At 47.0% G+C, this 22,426-nt stretch overlaps 1 protein-coding gene across 2 annotated transcripts in view; it reads right to left on the bottom strand.

Moving 5' to 3' along the window:
* STOX2 (storkhead box 2) overlaps positions 1–20,901 on the bottom strand; it is a 94,873-nt gene extending 73,972 nt beyond the window's left edge. For both annotated transcript variants that reach the window (XR_015714016.1, XM_087814078.1), the window contains exon 1: positions 20,048–20,901. Coding sequence is in view for 1 of the 2 variants with exons in the window: in XM_087814078.1 (XP_087670204.1) it covers positions 20,048–20,213 (166 nt within the window). In the remaining variant the exon portion in view is untranslated. The remainder of the gene's footprint in view (positions 1–20,047) is intronic.
* Positions 20,902–22,426: the final 1,525 nt, after the last annotated feature.

Genomic DNA, 22,426 nt, shown 5'->3' with positions numbered 1-22,426 from the left:
AGAGGAAGGACTTATTCCGGCCTTTCAAGAAAGCTGTGTACGGGGAGCTGGAATTAACCAGGAGGGCTCTGATTAAGAATGTTCTCAATGACAGGCTTTTATCTCAGCTGAAGCATCACACAAGTTGAATACAGGGTGTCCCAAAAACACGTATATGCACTTTGTATGATTATAAAGTCAGCTTATTAACACACAGTTCATTTTCAAAATTTAAAAGAGTCTACAAAAATGAGTAATTTTTTTGTCAACGCCTGTTTTCAAACTGATGACCGTTCTGGTCCAGGCGCTGCTGATAACTTGAAGCAGTGGAATCGCAAACATCAAGAATCATTTCATTCAGTATCTGTGCGCCCTCAATTCGTCCACTGTTGACAGTTTTGTACCATAAACTTTATCTTTTGTGTATCCCCATAAAAAAAGTCTAGTGGCACTTTAGGGTGAATTTTCTTTGTTCAAAGCTTAGCCTGGCTTCACCCATTATTTCAAATCAGTTAAACCTGAAAAGGAGTGGAAATTAAGTGAGTTATCTGCTGTTAAAGTGTGTGTACATTTTGGGGGGACACCCTATACCTTCAATGTGTTTGGGACTTTCCTTGCATGTACTAACTTTTCTCTTAGGCAGGGCATGATTTGGAGAGGGAAAAGGCCAATGACTGTCAATCAAATGGGTGTCGGTCCCCACAGTCCCCACCAAGGACGCTTTCACTGTGTATCAGACCGCCACGCACTGCTGAGCACATAAAAATATGAACGCGACATTCCCGACACCCCCGTGATCATGTCCCTCCTCACTTACCACGCCTGTGTCTGTCTGCTGAGACTAATAAGATAACGCCTTTGTAAAGAAACCCGTGATACATAAAACATCAACCCTCTGGCCACATTACAGCTCCAAATGTTTTAAGAAATGCTCATTCTGACAACACTGTTTCAATCATTAGTTATAACAGAAACAGTGGACGCCGCATTTACAGGACTGATCAGTGGTTACAAGAGATAACACTGCGTGAGGTTAAAGATCAGGACAAACTGCGCGCAGCCCACAGCGAGTCCTGCCGTCGCTCCAGGAACACAGGCAGGCCGGTAACTCTAAATAGGAAAGGCTCCCACACTCCTAAATTTCTTCTTTAAATAAACTTATTTCTGATTAAGTGTCCTCAAGAAAGTTCTTAGCTTCTTATAGCCCAGTTTTTCCACTCATGGTCTCCAGGCACAGTTCTGCCAACAGAACGTCATGTATAATCACTATTTCAATGCTTCAGTCCAGATTTTCCAATTCTGAGGAACTTTTTTATACATATATACATATATATATATATATATATAAACTTTAATATATATATATATATATATACACACACACACACACACATATATGGTCTTAAAATAAAGTAAAATAATTTATTACAATAAAGCAAAATCGTGTATTCCATAAATTTATGATCCACTGTGAAAGAAAAAACCATGCCAAACCCCTACAGGAGAAAGATAAAGTGATGTCCATCAGTCAGAGCCCTACGGACAAAGCAGAGCCATGCGGAGGGCGATCAGAATGAGCGAATCGGGTGGGCAGTTCATCCCGGGGGCTTCAGCAGGACAGAGGAAGGGACCCAGATGGACAGCAGCCTCCGCCAAGGCCAGGAGGAAGGCTGCGGGGGGCCTGCTTAAGCTTAAAGTCTATCTGAGGTTGGTAACCCTTAGGGAGGTGGATTGGAGTGGCAAGGATTTCAGGTTTAATTTTATTTACAAGTGCAGTGTTTGAAATTTCTACAGCAGAGTATTTCTTTTGTAATTAAAAACAAAATAACCTTTTTTTTTTTTCCTAAGGAATGTTCTGAAGTGTAAAATCCAAATCTGAAATGCAGAGGGCGCGTTTCAACGAAAATTCAGGATGCTGCAGGGCACATAATGCACCGCTTATCAGGTTTTCTACCTCAGAAATTAAGAACCTAGAAAAATTTCACCTAATTGTCAGTCTTACATCCCCTCCTGGAAATGCAAACACCATCACTATAAACCTCCGCAGGAGAGGGGGCAGAGGAAGCCAGCAGCTCTGAAGGGCAGCCTGGGTTCCAGGCACAGCAATTACTCCACCACGTTGCCACCCCCTTAATCCCCACAACAACCACATGAGGCATAAGCCACTGTGTTGCAGATGAAGAAAGAGACTCGGAATTTAAAAGGATTTTCCACCACACACCTGTCAGAATGGCACCATCAACAAATCAACAAATGATACCTGCTGGGGAGGGTGTGGAGAAAGGGGGACCCTGGTACACTGCTGGCGGGAATGCAGACTGGGGCAGCCACTGTGGAAAGCAGTATGGAGGTTCCTCAAAAAATTAAAAATGGAGCTGCCTTTTGACTTAGTGATCCCACTTCTAGGAATATATCCTACAAATCCTGAAACACTAATTAGAATGAATATATACACTCCTATGTTCATAGCAGCGCAATTTACAGTAGCTAAGGTCTGGAAACAGCCCAAGTGCCCATCAGGAGCTGAGTGGATAAAAAGCTGTGGGACATTTACCCCATGGAATACTACGCAGCTGTAAAGAAAAAGGATCTCTTACCCTTTGGGACAGTATGGATGGACCTGGAGAGTATTATGCTAAGCGAAATATGCCAGGCAGAGAAAGACATCACATGATCTCGCTTATATATGGAGTCTAAAGAACAAAATAAACTGATGAACAAAATAGATCCGGTCACTTAGAAGCATGGAACAGACTGACAAATCTCAGAGGGAAGGGGGGGCAAATTAACCAAAGAATTTATATGCATAAATGCATAACCCATGGGCACAGACAATAGTGTGGTGAAGACCTGGGGTGGGGGTTGGGGGTGGGGTAGAGGGGGTCAATGAGGGAAAAAAGGGGGACATCTGTAATTCTTTCAACAATAATTTTTTTTTAAAAAAAATAAAAAGTAAAGGATTTTCCCAGATCACACAGCTCCCAGTGCCAGGACTGGGATTCAGTTTGGTTTGATTTCCCTGAGCTACCAAACCACTCTGCCCTTGTGCCCAGCCTCGGACCACCCACCCCACTTGTGTCCCTCTCACCTCAGTTTTTCTTCTATTTTTGCTGGAACAGAGGGATAGACTCATTGACCCTTCTCATTCTCTAGGGAGCTGACCCCCAAATGCTACATCCCAGGCTAAGGGAAAGAAAACCCTGAAGATGAACCTGAAATTGCTTCTTTTCATGTTCCTCCCCTCTCAGCAGGATGACACCAATTAGAGAAGTTTTGAACATCTGCAAGGCAACTGTGTTCATCGCAGCACGGGAGAAGGTGTCATCGTACTCACAGGTTAAGGTTCCACAGTGCATAGGGAGGATCCCAGAATGCGTATTCCTGCTTCCCGGTGTCCTACTAAACATCCACTTTGTAAATATTTATTTGTAACTATTTTCACTTAGGACAGAATTCCATTTTACACATGAACACAAAGCTTTAATAAATACTGCATTTTCAAGGATTACAACAAGAGAGGGAACATCCTTGGCTTTGTTGAAATGTTGCCTGCAGAAAATTGTGTCACCAGTGGCGATGGAGATTCCTGTTGGGGCCACCCATGCAGCTTGGCTGGATCGGCTGCGTCTGAACTTTGTGGTGAGGCCCCGACATGTGCCGGCCTCTGACGACTCCTATCTTCTCACGAAGCCCTAGCTGAGCATTCGCATATTAAAATACACATTCCTTTGTTATGAACTACATTCTCATTTCCCACTTCTTTTACAATTAGGTAACACATTGATTTTTTTTTGAAATTAGGTGTGTTGGTAAAATGATATTTCTGGGTAGAAAAGGAAGTATTAACACGGAAGTATTCCAAAAACAAAAAAAAAGCAGGTCAGTTGAGGTCAAGAGGATTGAAAAGTCTAAATCAAGGGGTTGTTGAATAAAAGAATTTGGAGACAGTATTTGTTTTAATTAACTGTCACTACTTGCTGTATAACCATATAAATCAGTAAAGGAGACAGAACTAAAGGACAGGTTATATAAAATTTAAAAATAACTATACACTTACATGAAGGTGCTTGAGTAAGTCTTCTCCTGATTTAAGAGAATGGGGGAGGGCAGGGCATTCAGGAGAGAGGGGCAGAGATTATTTAATTAAATATCATATTTATATCTTTACCTTTAAATAGGCTACAATCTGCTTTGAGTTTCTTGTTGCTTCCAGCACTAGATCCCCTTTTTGTGAATTCTTAACCACTCCTGTACTTTCAGTTTACTTTCCTTTTATTCTCCCTTTGTCCATTTTTTTTTGCCATTTATTTCATTTTTAAAATCATGTTATATTTAAATATTTTCCTAAGACATCTCAAATCCTTTGGGGGAGGAGGAAGAGGGGGAGGTGTAGTATAAATAAGTAACAAATGCTTTTCCAAACAGATGATACTACAATTTTTACTACAGTACTCAAAACAGAAATCGTTATAATACCCAAGTTGGGCACCATGTATTATGACCTAAAACTCCCTTGTTCTTTGGTACAGATTTTTATGTAATCACTTTAATTTCAATATGATTAAATACTTAAGGAAAGCCATTCCCAATAATGTCTTTTGCAAAACCTACAGTATCAAATTTACAATTAACCACTACCATTTAAAACACATGGGGGAAAGCTATGATATTCAAATAAATGTTGGATGCAATCCAGATAATCTGCTTCTGAAATTATCCAGAAGCTTAAGGAGAAACCCAAACTGATGCACCTTAAAAATGTAAATACCAAAATAATATAAACATGAACCAGTAAAGCACTCAGAATGCACTGACATAGTCATTTATTTATTTAGTCATTTAGAATGAGAACCTGCCTCTTGCCAACTTCATATGGATGCTCTAAGGATATATGGGAAAACACAGGCAAGCTCTTTAGAATAAGAACTTTATAAAGACTAGGTCAATTTCTGCAAGAGGCTATAAATGTTCAAATGAGGAGCTCTTGTGTAAGACATTTCTTGAGTTCTGAAGCTGCAAAAACACCCACATCTTCTACGTTCTGACAGGCGGGTGGGAAACGGCTGCTGCAGGAAGCTGGGTCCCCCGTTTCACAGCCAACACATGCACTGAAGAAGTACCATGTCTATTCCGCCAAACCAGTGTATCCTAAACACACTACTTAAAACTGCTCCATACAGGTCAGGGGGATTATAAGTACTGGCACTTAAGCCTTTCCTGCCTCTAAAAAACCAAAAACCAAACCAAAACAAAAGGATATAGCACTAAGAAATAAATGACCCCTTTTTGGAGACCCAAAGCTGCTTATTACCATACTCAGACCATAAGCTAATTATTAATAATAATAACTAATAACTGTCACTGAGCACAAACTATGTGCCAGGCACTATTCTCAAGGTTTTGCATTTATTATGGCATTTAATCCTCAGAACAACCCCACGAAGAGGTGCTATTCTTGTCACATGTTACACACGGGACACAGAGAGGCCAGGCACACAGCCACTCTCCCAAACCTGGGCCCAGTCACCAGTTGGCGCTGGCTTCTCTTTCATCTGAAAACCAACTTTGAAAAGTCTGTGTGCAAAGAATTGATAACTGGCTAGAAAAAGATCAGGGTCAATGACTAGCATTCATCAAGACGTGTTGTTGCCCGGCCGGTGTGGCTCAGAGGTTGAGCATTGACCCAGGATCCAGGAGATCGCGGTTCGATTCCCGGTCGGGGCATAGGCCCTGGTTACGGGCGCGATCCCCAGTCGGGGGCGTGCAGGAGGCAGCTGATCAATGACTCTCTCATCACTGATGTTTCTCTCTCTCTCTCTCTCTCCTTTAAAAAAAAGAAAAAAGAAAAAAAAGCTGTGTTGTTTTGATCCTCAGGATATGCTACCTTTTTTGTACTAACCCCCTTTTTCTTTCAGTTAACAGTTTGTTTATGTTTCCATCGCTGCCCAGTTTCCATCTCCTAATTCTCTTACAGATCTGGTTAAAAATCCCATTTGCTTTACTATAATTCTACACTGGAGGATGAAGTACTTAAGGTTTTTACTAAGAAAACTCGGATCCAAATTTGAATCTTAACTCTGTATACAAAGTTCAAGCTCAGATTCCTCATCAGTAAACTGATATAATCATAGCACCAACTTCATAGGATTGGCTGTTGTGTTAAATGAGAGAATATAACTGACGTCTAATAAGCCCGCAATAAATGGAGGGCGTTATTATCACAAATTCTAACATAGTCTTTGGGGGAAACATTATGTTTATTATTTATTTCTTCTGGGGCATTTACTTATCATTTTGAATGTTTATCTTGAATGTTACACTTTTTTAATTTTTATCATTTGTTTTTACCTCAAACATCGTCTTTTTCTATTTTACTTTTTAAATGTATCTTGAATAATTTATCTTTAATAGCTATTTATGTATTATGTATTTATGTGTTATGATTCCTTAATGTATTATTTGTGAATTTTAAAAATACATCTGCTCTCGTATAGATGATAGCAATATACATTTCTTTTTGAAAAGTAAGCAGAGGACCCCAGATGTCTTTAAGGAAGCAGAATGACCTCATCCTCCAGTATAACAAAATTTCATTTCAATTTGAAATCTGCCAATTTGGAGTTTGGGGATTACGGGATAAGACTAGGCTGAAGGTCATCTTTAGTTAGTACGAATAAGTGGCACAAATAAGGTTTCAAGGGACCGCATTAATAATTGAAGAAAGAAAAAATAACCTATTTTCAAATACTAAAGGCGCAAACTCTTATATGGCAACAATTGATATGCTGATGATAAATAATTTATCCATTCCTTAGATTGCCTAAGGACATGAAAGCAATGACTCCATTTCATTAAACCTTCTATAAAATTTAAATCTTTCACTTATTTAAAGAAGTCTTCCTCTTAATTATCCCAGTTCTAGTCCTGGTTATATTTATTACATTAACTAGTGCAAGGGGGGAATATCTGGCCCCTGGGCTGTATATGGCCTGAGGAAATCATTTGGTCTGGCTCTGCCAAGGCAACCACAGGTGGGACTAGAAATTCAATAAATCTAGGAGTCTTTTTCATAGTTAATTTTTAAGTTGATAATTTTGTATGGCCCGTGAATGATGTTATAAATATCCAAATGGCCCTTGGCAGAAAAAAGGTTCCCCACTTCTGGTAGTGAAAAGTTATATACATAGCAAGTCCCCCATGACAAAGGCCTCACAAGATTATCAATTGTTCTTCGCCAGAGCCAGAGAAGAACACTGGTGGTACTTAAGGAAAAAGTCCTAGTGACACTATACTCACTGAATTATTCTTGAGACAGCTTTACATGTGAGTTTTGGGTGACTCAGTTTGAGAAAAAGACTCCTATTTTTGCTATTGTATTTCTTTCGCATTTAGATTAGCCGCCGTTTCGGTAATCGGAATACTGTCACCAGAAAACCAGCCAGGAGATTAAGCAGAGTCCACGGGTGACCTCATACACCGCCCCGGGCCCCCATCAAGCCCGCAGCCCCGGGTGAGGTGTCCAGCTCTGGCTCCCCTCCCAGGTCCCAGCGCCGGGAGACGGGCCTCGGCCTCCCTACGCCTGAGCCCGCTTGGCGAACTGCCAGTCCTAGAAAAATTCGTACGTCTAGTTTTCCTACCTCTGTATTCAGATTAAAGAGCACGAGCTATGAAATTCACTCCATCCAATTAAATTAAATTACAAATGAAATGCCACCACGAATTCACTGCGTCCGGCCTCTCCTCCAACTGGCAGAAGCACTACACCGAGCTCACGCTTTCCTGTGAGTCACACTCACCACGTTGTCATGGGTGACTGAGCTCACACCCTGGACCACTGGAAATCGAGCAGAAACTGTTCAGAATTTCCTCAAACACTGACCCTCCTACGGGGAACTGCAAGGACACTTTTTTCTTTCTCCCCCAAACTGAAGATTTTACAATACCCCTCTTATTTACTCTGAACCATTAACTGGTTCTTATCAAAGATACAGTCTATTTACCCAGGTTTAACCATCTATGTTTTTTATTATATTCACCAAAGTTCCTAGCTTATTAATGTCTTGATTACCTTGGACTTAATCCTATTTCCCATCATTCAGACCCATGTAACTCCTCCCTCTTTGCCCCCGATACCATTATTTTAAATTACTGCGCTGGGTACTGCTACATTCGACTATTTGGATCCTGGCCTATTGTTATACTCGGAATAATTTCAGTAAAACAACAGAATGCCATCTTAGAACAACAGATGGCAAAGACAGACTGCACTACCTCCTATGTTTCCTTAGGAAATGTTCCTAAGTTGAGAAGAATACAAGAGAAAATGAGTCAGCAGCAGAAAACGGTTTACGAGTGAATGAAATGATGTTCGGAGGGCGGGGGGACTTCTTTTCATTTGAAGTTTCAAATTCTGTTGTCAGCTACCTTTGTGCCAAACAAGTTAAGCCCCAGGAACCGGGCAACGCCAACGACTTCCACTCCACCAGGAAGCAGGGCTGCCCCCTGCACGACCGACGGTCTCTGGTAACACTAGGCCAATTGAGAGCGGGGGGCTCACGGAGAAGAACCCCACTCCGAAGAGAAGGGAAGAAACAGCGGCAGGAAAATATCCCAGCAATGCCCACTCCCCCACCCCCAATCCTCTGCCAGCTTTAGGAGACTCTACTGCTCTTTGGGCGAGGCACGGTGATTCCCAGACCTTCAGCTGGCAGAGTAGAGATTATTTTCAAGTAATATACACAAATATTGGAGGTTAGACTCATTAGAATATTCAGGAATTCTTACATCTTTCCTCTCCGTACAACAGAGGCCTCTCAAGCAGGGTCCCTAGAGAAAGTGTGAGATGAACCCCTGGGGTAGTGAAAAAAAATATTTCATAATTGCTTAAAAATCAGAAGTTAATTTTACTAACAGTTGACATATAAACGTTGAATATATACATGATTTCAAGTATGTGTGTGTGTGTGAATAAAATCTCAGTTTTGTCATCTGTGCTGCTTAAAATATTAATTAGAGATTGCCACTGGGATTGTTCTGAGACTAAATAAGGTCATTCTTCTGCACTGGCTGGTACCAAGTACATGCTCAATAAACAGTGGTTCCCTTCCTTGGAGGGGAAGGGAATTGGGGGTTAAAAGGCTCCCTCTCAGTATCTGCATTTCAGGAGCCCTCGGGAACTCTATTATCGTGTTAGGAAACCTGTGCCTCTGTCCCAGGCCCGTCCACCCCTCCCCATCACCAGGCTGTGCAGAAGCCTTGCAGGGCCCGAGTACACAACAAAAGCTGAGTAACCCTTCACACCTCCTGGGAGCCCACAGCCTCAACCCCAGCCTAATGACACGCTACAGGGCTGCCCTGGAGAGACCGTGCTTTCTCACCTTCATCTCATTTGATGATGGAAACTTCTACTTCGGGCCCTTCGGGATGATATACGGCCACTTATTACACCTTCTGCATCCCGAACAAATGTTCTCTGACATTCTCCACATGTGTAAGTCACCCACCCCAAGCAGGGCACAGCACACAGAAAAACAAGGTCTGTAGTCTCCAAAAGCTAGGCTTTAACCAATAAAAGCCAGTGCGTTTGCTGTATTTTGGAATCTTAATTAGAGGAGGCTTTCGAAGCTCAATTAGTGACAACCATGCAAATAAAACAAGCTACTCAACACCCTCTGGTTCTTCTTTAGGTACTTTCCCCTTGACTTTGTGGAAGGGGAACTTGGGGCAGGAGGGGTGGGGAGGGCAGAGTACTGGTAATGAACAAGGGAAATGTAGACACAGGAGTAGTGGGAAGCTGGGAAGCTCCAAGTTCCCAGATCCTGGCTGGTGGCGGTTTCCAGGCAGATTCCTGGTCTGCATGGAAAGTGAGGGGAGGTGGAGGTGGTGGCAGCTCTGAAAACTCCTCCCCCAGCTCAGGCTGTCCCCCTAGAGTCCCAGGTCCTGCTACTGAACCAGCTGCTCTTAGGAAAGCTGCTGATGTAGTCACATGTGATAAAAGGGCCCCTCTATCCCCAAGCCAACACAGAGGACGTCCTGACCTGATGCCACAGGACCATCACTATGAAGGAGGAAAATGCACTTGGTTTGAGAAGAGGCCACTGGGCTTTACCTTCCAGACGGGCCTTGAAAGAGGGACCTGCTCTCACAGCTCTTCTCTCCCACCCTGCGTTTCGGTGACATTTTTAGTGCATACGCCAGCACCCACAAAATACAGCTCGACCCTCAGCTCCAAGAGGCGAGTCTCCATAGAAGACTCTCAGATTAAACGGCTTCCGATCATGCAGAGCACCAGCTCCCTGGTTTCAGGGGAAGCCAAGTTCTCTGCGATTTCTCTCTCAAAGGAATGTTGACTACATGAGATTCTCTACCACTTTTCCTAAGATGGAAATTCAAGGACATGCAAGCCCACTTAAGCAAATGAATCATTCTGGAGATTTCTTAGAGGATCTCATACTCAAATCGACAAGGAATGGAGTATTTGGTTTCTGATGAAATGAGTACCAAGTCTAAGAAGCAGATTGGACTCCAGTTGTTGTAAGCTCTACCTGACCTTAGATAAGGCGCCTGTTATCCCCCCTTCCTCTATATCCTCAGGTGTAAAACATCAGAAAGGAGCCGATCCCGTAGAGTTCTGTCCCAACAGAAATAATAATACAGTAGCAAAAATGGACTAAGTTCTTACTGTGTCAGGCACTATGTTGATTACTTTGAATGTATTTGCTCATTTAATCCACATAACAGTTATAAATCAGATAAAATTTTACTCTCATTTTACAGACAAGAAACAGGGTAAGCTGATCATATGAAATGCCGAGAAGACACAGCAAAGTGGGAACCAGGGCACCAAATCACCCAACTGTGATCCAACGCTCTGCTACAAGAACCTACAACTGAAGCCAGTGTTGCAAATGCAGGAAAACCCATCGGACACCATGACCGCACCCACTGTCCGCCTCCTCTGGGCTTGTTCACTCCCTGGCCAAAAAGACCTTTTAGAAGCATTTTTTGAAGTTTATCAACAGCTATCCACCATCTTCATTATAAACAACCAGGTAGGAACTGTGGAGAAAAAAATGTCTAAATAGTCTTTTCAATTATTTAAAACCACTCAAAATGAAATTTTGAATGAGTTCACTGGGTTAAAAGGAAGCCCCATTATAATTATAAACTTCAGCACCTAATCTAAAGTGATGTTATATCTTAGAAGTTTAGCGGACTCAAAAAAAGCTATACTATTTTATAATTTCACCAAAGACTCAAGCTGGAACTGTTAAATCTCAAGACAGAAGTCCATATACGTACAACCGGGGGATCGGTAGATCGCTAAACTGCCCCAGTTCACTCCTCTGGCCCCGTGGGAATGGATCAAGATTACTGATCCGGCCACAATCGCCCTGGAGGCCTCTTATCATCAACCCTCCGGGCACCAACTAGGGCTGTGGTCAAAGAAAGGAGGGAGACACAGAGGTCCAGATGTCACTGTCCCTACCGGGAATGTCAGCATGACAATGGGTCCCCAGATTCAGCTGAAACTCCTACTGCATACCGGCTACACACCCGGCACTTGCTACAACAAAACCAAGCGAGACACGAGCCATGTTTTCAAAGGGCTTCCAGTCTGGAGGGAGGATCAGACAAGAAAAAGAGGACCAACTTGCAAATGATCTCAGGTGTGCAAAGGAGCAGCTCAGTCGCTCCACCAGGCCGCAGTGGCGTCCTACAGAGCTGCGAGCTGGGCTGCAGACTGGAGGAGGTCGCTGGATGCACAGGAGGGGGAAACTGGGCGTCCTTGGAGAGGCCCTGCGACAAAGGGCCCTGGAAACTTGTTACAAAATGAAGGCAGCCTGGTTAAGTATAACTCAACCGTACTTCTTCTGTAGGTTATATGCAATTCCCCCTTTATGTCAGACTTTGAAGGGACAGCTACTGGGATCCTGTTGAGATTCTCTGTGTCCTCTGGGATTCTCAGTTATGTGAGAGAAACCAATGCTGGTTCTTTTAATAATACGTATGACAAATAATCCAGATAGAATGTTTCCTTTGTGCCAAGCTTTACGTATATTAACTCACCAAAACCTAATAGGTATGTATCATTATTATTCCCATTTCCCAGATAAGGAAAATGAGGCCCTGAGGAAATAGGCAACCTGTCCAAGTTCACCCAGTCAGTGATGGGAAGTTTTGGATCATGACACCATCCAGCTTGTGTCTCTGCTCTAAATCGTGGCCTTTCATTTACTGAAATGTCCTGGGTAACTCAGGACTGCAGGGAGGCCTGGACCTCCGCGGCCACCACTGCTTCAGTGAGGACTCTTGAGCAGTCACCGGCAGGCACAGACACTGCAACTGGCACCACAGAGGACACTGTCCCCACTGCCTCCGAGTGCCATCCTCCTGCAACATCGCTGCCACCCTGGGGAACTGGGCTCCCAGCCCCACAGCGCCAGATTCAAAGTCTGGAAGGGAGTGTGTCATTGGTGAGACCAAGGTCACACCCATGCACTCGCGGTCAGACAGTCCAAGAAAGCAAATCCCAGGGCCAGTTCAGCATCTGCACAGAGAGATGAGGTCCTGCCTCCCACCAAGGGTCATACGGTGGGTGCATCAGTTCCCTGATCTGCTGAAACAAAATACCACCTCCGGGTGGCTGAAGACAAGGGGAAAGTACCCTCTCACAGCCTGGGGGCTAAGGTCACTAAGTCTCTGCCTCCATCTTCACATAGCCACCCCCTGCATCTGTGCCTCTTTTCTTCCTATGAGGACACCAGTCCTATTGGATTTAGGGGCCATCTTACTCTGGTGTGATCGTATCTGAATTTCACCTGCAAAGACCCTATTTCCAAATAAGGTCACAGTCACAGGTACCAGAAGCTGGGACTTGAACAGGTCCTTTGGGAGGACAGATTCCACCCATCACAGTGAGAAATTACACAGACATAGGAAGGGGGTTCAGATGACGGGCAGCCAAAAAAAAAATGACAAATATTCAATGTACCTCAATCGCTTTGGGGGCCTTCATTTCATCCACCAATGAAATGATTTCAAAGCAAAAGCTGGATATGCCAAAAGCAATAAAAAGTCTAAGAGCTGTCTTAGGGGAATCAGCTACATAGGAATTTGAGTTGGGGTACAGTGGGGGGTAACTGTGGAGCTAGATGGCGCCTCCCTCCGAAACCACACCCATCAGGAGGACAGGCGTCCGCCCCTCCAAGCCCGACAGGCATCTGCCAAACACTCTCTTTCATCTTCAGAAAGAGGAGACTTGGCCTGGAGGGGCCATCATGGATTTAAGCAGAAAGATAAATGGAGATTTTAACTGTGAGTATGAGTTGCCTAAGCCATAATTTTTCAAGTGAATAGGTATATGACAGATGTTTAAAATATACATTATTTACAGAGTTGGTCTGGTCTTTTGTGCTGCTACTCGAATTGCTGTAACCCTTTTCAAACCTGACTATAAATATCAAACGCGTATCCCGTTTATCAACAATACAACAGCTTCTGAATGAATGCAAACCCTAGTAAAACAAATCCAAGAATTAAAAAGCACTTTGCTTTTAGAAACAGGAGAGCAGTGGGTTTCCAAGAAATTCTAACCCCCACCATCCAGGTTCTCAGAAACCCAAGTAGGACTCAAGGTTACGGGCATCCAACCGACCCTCCATCTGCCAGAAATAAAAACAAGTCAGTCATCTGCCCCCCTCTAAGATGCGGAACATGAAGTACAAAAAGCTAAGCTATTCTCGTGTTCCCAACTAGCGTGGCGGATGGGTGACCTCCAGCTACCTCTCTAACCTTTACTGTTCACTTGTGTGCCTACAGGACCCCTCTGCTTGGACGATCAACCTGTGATGTCCCAACGTGGGGGTCGGTCCCCCATTGTCTGCTAACTGCTTGGCCCCATCGCCCCCTCAACTGCCTCCCAGGCTCCGGGCCCTGAGACGCTCCTCCCTGCCTCCTGCCCTCTTCTCTTCCAGCTACATCCTGCACACCATGGCCAGGCACCTCTTCCAAAAATGCTCCTCCCATCAGTTTTCTCTCAAACTCACAAACCTCTATATGACCAAACTCATATAGATGTTTTCTCCCCCAGCTTCGTGTCCGGGTTCCCACTGTTTCCACAACCTTGCCCCAATATTTCGCCTTCTCTGTCTCTTTGAGTCCTCCCAGTCCTTCACGACACAGCAAGTCCTCCCTCCAGGCCGTCTTTTCTAATTGACATCCTTCTGCTCTCTGAGCTGCTACTCCATTTACACCAATCACATCAACCACCCCGCTTGACTCTTGATTATATGCTATTATTTACTGCTTCCCAATGGCCGACTCGGTGGGAGCTGGTCCTGTCCACCACTATGACGAGGTCCTTGAAGAGCAGAATCTTATGCCTTTATATATATTTAAGCACATGAATATTTATGTGTTTTCCATAGTTATGAAGACTCACACTAGCAGTTTAAGATTTCCTTCGTCCAACTTTTTAAGAGCAGCCAAGTTTCATTCATTCACCTAATTAACATTTACTGAGCGCCTGATGAGTGCCAAGCTCTGTGGTTCTGGCAAAACGGAGATGTGAACAGAACACATACGGCCACTGAGGAGCTTGGGGGCTGGTACAGGAGACACGCGTGAACTCCTGATGCCACACAATGGGGCCATGTCGCCATAGCACAAGGACCTAACGAACACCATGCAAGTGATTCCCTCCAGAGAGGGTCTGGGGGGAGACTGGGAGAGAAGGGGCGAGTGCCCGGTTCTGAAAGGGAAAGTTCCCAGAGCCTGGAGCATAGGGCAGTGGGGCAGAGAAGCAGTAGGAACGGTGGATGGTCACGCCATGAAGAGCCTTGGTCCAGAACGTCATCCCAGGCAGCAGAGACAGTAAAAAGAGATGTAACGTGACCAACTTTGCTTTGGGAGAAATTTTAAAAAATAAAAACCACTTCTGGGGACACGTGGAGGAGGAACTGGACTGGAAGCAAGGTCAGTCTGGAAGGTATTATAGCAGAACAGAAGATGTAAACAACAGAGATGAAGAGGGAGGGGCACACTTTAGAAACATCTAGGGGGTAGGAATCATTAGGATTTTCTGACCAATTCGTTGTGCATTCCACTGTCAAATAAAAAGAGTCCAGGGATTAACTGATTAGGAACTGACTTATTACCTACTTACAAAATTACCCATGTCATCTCCTTCTTGTGTCACTGTGGCCAAGGTTAATTAAGAGTTGACTATAGTCTATATCCTTACAAGCTACAAGAACCTCTACTTTCTACCGTACAGAACAGGCTCACACAGTTCCTATGACTGATCTACGAAAGCCTGTCCTAAATTCAAAAGGCAACATTTGTCCCAGCGGCGAGGATCTATCCAGATTTTGCTCCTTGGTTGTATCTGCACTAAGCATAAGTGATCTTGTACCAAAGAACATACCATTGTCTGACTGTCCCCACTCTCTAGAGTAGAGGGAATTTAAGCCAGAATTGCTCCAGAGGTGCAAAAATGCTAAGGGTTTTAGACAATATACTTATATTCCTTTTTTCAAATAAAAACATTCACAAGAGTGTAAAAGACATTGAAATACCAAGAGAAGTGACCTTTTGTGAGCACACTCATGTTCTCCTGGGAAATAAAGAATAAAGTCATTCACCACCAGGCGTAATATTCTTCACGTCCACTCGCCCGGTGAAAGGCATCAGCACAGGTAGTTTCAAATTAAAACACAGGAGGCAGCTGGGCTGCAAACGGACCTCTGCAAAGAGGGAGAAGGCAACGGGGCGCTGTTTATTGAAACCTGTACACGATTACAACTTACCAGGTCTTTATCCACCATCTCCCCACCCCCATTACTCGGGTCACCAGAACAAGCCCTAAGGTGCAGACATTTAACGTAGCATTTGGGGATGACCAGAAGTAAGATCCCCTTGCAGAATGAGCGCTTTTCCCACAGACCCTACAGACAGGGGCACATGACTCCAACAAGCAGAAAGGGCAAAGGTCATTTCTGACTAGCATCTTCTGTGTAAGCGCTCGGACATCCTGCCCTGGCTCCTTACAGAGCCACTGCCCAGCCGATTCTGTAGTGGATCGGGGACCAGGAGGACCCGTTACACATGGGAAGGGGGTCATGTTACTCGCCAGGAACACAGCTGGTTCAGGGCAGACCCACATCAGAATCTCAAGTGTCCATTCTCACTCCCAGAAAACTCTCACGTCTCCTAAAATAACAGAACATGGGGAACTGGGACACAATCCACTGTGCCTCAGAATTAGTTTCTATAAAATGAAAACTAATAATCTAATCAAGGTGGCGTGCTGCCCAGTCCCCTCACTGTTTATGTTAGACTGGCAGAAAAAACTGATTTACATTGTCTTAAGATGTCAGTTTGGGGGCTTTTGTTTTCTCTTTCCTTTCAAATCCTTTAAAACTATATTATGAAGGTATTTCCTTTATTGTTCTGTTTAGCAGCAAATATCGAACTAAAAGTACCATGACTGGGGGGGGGGGTCTCCTTCATAAGTAGCACATTTTACGAACACGCTCTGTCGAACCTTCATAGTGGAAAAATTACTTTCCAGTCTTGACTAGTAGGATGCCCACGCTTGGTGGCATTCCATGTGGGAGATAAAGCAGCACCCACCCCCAGGGCTGGGGGAGAGGACAGCGAATACAATGAAAAGTTAGTAGCATCACTCATGCAAAGAGAGGTAAGGTCCTAGTTCACACACTTCTAACAGAGGAGGCTCCCACAGCTCCATCAGCAAGAGGTCTGGGGCCTGGAAAACCCTCTCATGGAGGTACATGAGCATGATTTATCTATAAAGCACTAGGGATCACAGGTGTTTCCCTTGTGGAGGGGAGGTTAACTTTAACTCTAGTTTTGGGAAATGAAGAATGATCCCACATCCACTTGGTCTAACCCCGCCTCTTCTTCAGGTGGTGAGTGCCCGTTTTATTACTCATCCCAAGTTGAACAAAAGGCAAGACTTCCCACCCCCTTCTGCCCAGGAACTCTCATTGGGAAATTAATATTCAGGATGAACAGTGAGCTCATCTCTTGGCCTGTGAACTTGCTGGTTGCCAGGCCTGTGGATTCTTAGGATTATTTTAGATTTGGTACCATCAATTAGGGGCTTACACAGTCCTATAAGGCATGGTCGTCAAGATCTGAAGTTTCAGAATTTTCTATATAAGCGTCCTTTTGCAGGGTATTTTTAAGTTTTAAATGTGCCTACTCCAACCTCTTGAGCTTAAGTGTAGTTTATCCTGAAGGTGTACCAAAAAAACAGGCTAAATGTCAAGGGTACAGCTGTAAATCACATTTCAAGCTGGTAATTACTTATTAGTGGAGAAAAGACTGTTTGAAAGGGTGCCGTCTCATTAGAAAGCTATCACAGAATGCCTGCAATTTTGCCTTAATAAACAGAGTAAAACTTGAAGTACCTACTGTGTGATAGGGACGCCAGACCAGGAGAACAACTATTAATAAAATTCTTAAGGATCTCTCCTTACCTAAAGTTGTTTTTTTTTAAGTTTTTCCCCATAGTTTTTTAGGAATATTTGTTGGGAGATTTCTAAAAATAGTCTCAATGAAGTTATTTCATTTAGTACATCTCTCAAGAGGCTTATCTTGTCCTTTGAACCCAACAACAAAAAGTCCTTTCTACTTAAAATGAAGTATGATAATACCAGTAGCTATTAGGCTAAATGACTGGACAAGCAGAAAGAAGAAATATGAAAAGCCTCATGTGTTTCTAAGCTGCTTCATTTTCTATTTCATTTTATGTGACAAAGGTTCTGTTTGTGTCCGGAGTGACCAACTTGATACAAGTGAATTTCCTCTACATTCTTAAAAGGAAGAGACCTACTGGTACATGATCTCGGAGTGTTTCAATGTACCATCTATTCCCATCAACACTCCTATTTGGAAAGGAGTCATATTTGAAAAGCAAATTGAGAAGATACCCCCCCCATAAAAAAGATGCATATGAGAAAGCTTCCACCTACTCTCCCAGGGTTCATTGTAGGTGTCTGAACATTTACTATTTCCTTCCATTAACACTAACACCTTTTCTTACATGAATTAGCTAACATTTAAAATGAAGAATAAATAACAGCCCTTCTTCCCTGGACAAAGCCAGATTATGTCTGACCCTGTAGCCCCAGGAGAATCTAGCAAGGAACCCTGCTCTCAGGGGGCGCTTCCAGAAAATGCTGAATGAATGGCATAGCTCTCCCCCCCCCCCCTTTTTTGGTTTTCTTTGCTCAGAAGTAACCTAACATTGAATCTGCCACCAGCCAGCCTGAAACAGCATATCCTGCCATAATATCACCATGAGACCTGGTTACCATTGGCAGGTCAAGAAAGGAAATGAGAAGAGAGAGTCCAATAAAAAATGCCTGGCAGAACTGGCAGTGGCAGAGCAGTTCTTTAGAAAAGATTGAGAATGTGACCATGTCTATGCCAACACAGACAAAGTAGGCTCCCCGCGAGATCGTGCCCGAAATCATTGAAGAGTCTTACAGGTCTATGGAAGAAATGACGGCCACCTGCCCTCCTGTAGCTTTGCACTTGGTATGAGCACCCATCAGGGGCACCAAGAGAGGGGCACTGAACTATTCAGTGTGGAATGAAGACTTTCAAACCCCTAAGCGTACAAAACCTGGATTATCTGAACACTCAGTGCAGACATGGGTTTATGTACAAATGTGTTTTGCGGTTAGACTTAGGTGTATTTCAAAATTTACTGTACAAGTAGGAAGACGAGAGCAACCACAGCTGTGATGGACTTAAATTACTGAAGTATAAACTGTAGCTGTCACTTCCTTCACAAATTTGGCTTTTCATGAAAGAGAAAAATCAAGGGAGCCTTGCTGCCAACATCCTTGCTCGCCAGCTTCGGCAATAAAAAAGATGGGTCTTTTATTTAGGTTTTAAATTCATGGAAATGTGGTCGCAAGACATTTTTAAAGCATGAGATACAGCCCTGGTGTTTAAAAACTTGCTGTTTTAAGAGGAAGACCGTAGTCCTAGGCTCTAAGTACCAACCACAAGCTTCAGGCAGTCTCCCCAGTTAAGAGAGGACTTGCAATGACTGGGCAGAGATGTGCTTCACGACGCTGCGTTTAGAAGAAAATTAATTCTGCCAGGATGAAAACCAAACAAAAACGGGTGTCCCACACGCGATTCCATACAAACGGTCAACAGTCAGCAGGGAGAAAACCAGGGAAGAGCGCCAGCGTTTGCTTCCTGCAGCGTCCCCTCCAGGGTCTCACCCCGGGGTGCCCAAGTCGCACGCAGGCCACTCGGCGGCGCCTCCGCGGGGGGCCGGCTGTTTGGGAACCGCTGCGGACAGCACTGCGCTTTAAGATGAAACCTGTTTCGCAGCCCTCACTGCCAGGCACCGTTTCTGCTTGTCCTTCCCGCCTGACAGGCAAGATCCACGATACAGCCTCCATTCTTGCCATACAACCGAACTCAAAGCAACACATGACAAATCCACGCCGAGGGCGCGAGCACTCGGGCGCACGCACACCGTGGCCCCCCGGGGCGCACTCGGTGAGCTCCAAGAGTTGGCTGCGTGCACGCGGGACGAGCCAGAGAGGGATGCGGGGCTCTTCCCTGACTCGCACCATTCGGGGCTGTGCATGGAACCTGTTCCCTTTTCCAAACGGGGGGCAGGGGGCTGTTTAAAATGCGCACTGGGATAACTGGCCACCATGCAGGCGCCAGCACGCCGGGTACCGCGGGCAGCGCGGGACGCAGGCTCCCCGCAGAGCTCCGGGAGGCTGCTGCTCGGGCTGCAGTCCTGTCTCCCCGCAGCCCTAACGCCGGCGCGCCCCCTCCCTCATTTCACCTACCCAAGAGCTCTCCAACCCCATATTGGGAGGGCCTGCTGTGGATCTTGCGGAGGTACAAAATGGTGGATGTGCGCTCATTTTTCCTGCTCTCCCCCGTAACTTATCGCATCCATCGGCGCCCGGCTCCCCTGCCAAGCACCCCAGGAACGGCGCGCGGGGGGAGGGGGGGCGCCCCGCGGCCCAGGCCCGGGGACAGCGGCGCGGTCACCCACCTGATGTCATGTAGCCCCGCGAAGCCTGGGGCGCGAAGGCCGCGGGGAAGCGCTTGTGCAGGCGGTAGTCCTTCTCGCTGCGGGACCTCATGCGGTCCGAGGCCCGGTCCGAGAAATCCGAGCTGGGCCAGGCTCGCCGCAAGGTCGTGCTCCGCGTCTTCTTCATGGTGGGGAGGGCGACCTGCCGCCCCGATCCTGGGGCCTCAGTGCCGGGGCGCAGCGTGCGGCTTCATCCGTCTACGGCGGGCACGACCCGGGCGCACTCGGCGCGCATTTTCCCAGCCCCTCCTCGTCGGCGTCTACACAGCCAGCGCGGGTCTGGCCCTCCCCACGCCCCCACACCCCCCCACGGCGAAGGCTCCGATTTTACACACGTCCCACAATGCATTACACTTCATTTGCAATCCGCCCGGCTTATAGCTTCCAGATTCCTGGGGGGGAAAGGCACGTTAGGAGGCTCCCCGGCCAGGAGGAGGCGGGCAGGGGGCGGAGGGGTGGGGGCGCCGAGACTTGCAGCGTGAAAGCAATGGGAGCGCAGACAATGGCCCGATTCAGCGCAGGAGTGCTTAGCCAACTGTGAGCCCCGGCACAAAAGACCCAAACAAACGAGGAAGCCGAGGCCTCCGGGGCTGCCCCGGGATCGGGCGCCCGGGAAGCCCGAGGGGCGTCTCAGCGCGAGGCGTGGGGATGACAGTGTCCGAGTCGTGTCCCCCTGGGCCTACCAGCCGCGCGGCCCGCAGTCCCGGGCGCGGGCGGGCTCGGCCTCCCCTGCAGTCCTTGGGAGGCGGTCTTCATTACCGAGGCTGGAACGGGGGGCGCGCGCGCATACGGGTCCGGGTCCCGGCAAGCTCTGCAGGCGGCGGCGGCGGCGGCGGCGGGTGGGCTGCGACGGGCCCGGGAAGAGCGGGAGTCGTCCTCGCGGCTGCAGCGGCTCGTCGTCAGTCTCGCTCCTTCCCAGGCTCGGGGCGGCGTGCGTGCCTGCGCGCGTGTGTGTGCGCGCGCGCGCGCGCGTGTGCCCCGACACGCATGTGCCCCCTACACAGGCATGCTCCTACTTACTGGCCGAGGCGGCGACGGGAGCCATGGCCGCCGAGGATGCGGAGCCTGACGATCGACACCCGCACGGTGGCACCGCCGCCCGCTTCCCAGCGCGGAAGGGCTATCCGAGGGCAGGAAGCCGGGCAGCCGCCCAGTCTCACGCTAATCACCCAGCTGCCTTAAGCGAGAGCACGGATCCCGGATCCAGGCAGGCTTCTTATTTTCATGAGAAACACCCTGCGGCGGCAGCACATTGGGACCTTGGCTGGCGCCCCAGCCTGGAGTTGGCGCTTGGATAGTCACATATTTTCAGGATGGTCCCTCCCCCTGGCAGAAAGGAAGAGAAAGCCCGGTGGGAACAGAGCGCGGCGGTGCCCTGCTCTGCCCACCTGCTCCAACCCTGAAGTCAGATACAGCGGGGGAGGGGGCGCCACCGCGAGCTCCTCCGACGGCTGCAAACGCCGGGGCACCCGGTCTGTGCGCCCGGACCCCGCAGTGGAGCTGGCCTGGCTCTTCCTCGCTCCTGGAGCCCCGGGTGGCAGTCGCCGCCGGCCCGCTACCCCGCGTTCAGGTCCACAGCCGCGACTCGCGGCGCGGCTCCGCACAGCTGTTGCTGGTCCAACAACCAATCGCCGAAGGACAACAATGCGCCGCGCGGGAGGGGGGTGCGCCGCGCTGGGGGGGGGGGGGGGCGCCGCGCGGGGCGGGGGGGGGTTGCCGCGCGGGCGGGGCGCCGCGCTGGGGGGAGCGCCGCGCGAGGGGGGGGGCGCCGCGCGGGGCGGGGGGGGTTGCCGCGCGGGCGGGGGCGTGCGCTGCGCCGCCAGGCCCAGGCTCGGCCGGGGCTGTGCCAGGGACCCGGAGGTCGCCGGAGCTGAAGGCGAGCGGCCACATGGCCGGGAACACCCCCCTCCCCGCTGCTGCGCGGCTTCCAGTTCTTCACCAACACGCATCTCCCCGCTTGGGTTTCCCAAAATGCTTTGGTGTTATAAACAACAAAAATAAGCCTGGCTTGTCTTTCTCGACATCGTCTTTTATTTTACATGTTTGAGCGGTTTTCGCATTTGTGACGATGCAACGTTCAAAATCATTTCCTTCACGCTGTTGTTTCATAATCACAGGTGCCAAGGTGCAGAGGCAGGGATGGATATGAAATGTATGTGGCTATGATGTTAGGCGGATACCACAAAAAAAAAAAAAAAAAATTAATTTTAAAAAGCCAGTGGGTTCTAAGTTAAGATTCAGTTCCAGCACCATTCGGTGCTGTTCCAAGGTGTGAGTTCTTTGGGGGACAGGAAGGTTTTTGGAGAGCCTGGAGCGCGGGCGGGGTGTAAGCCCCAAGCC

The sequence above is a fragment of the Miniopterus natalensis genome, chromosome 2 (genome assembly GCF_054644295.1).
Source record: "Miniopterus natalensis isolate mMinNat1 chromosome 2, mMinNat1.hap1, whole genome shotgun sequence".
NCBI classification, from domain to species: domain Eukaryota; kingdom Metazoa; phylum Chordata; class Mammalia; order Chiroptera; family Miniopteridae; genus Miniopterus; species Miniopterus natalensis.
Note: the sequence above shows the minus strand (reverse complement) of the source record. Positions and strands in the feature narration are given on the sequence as shown.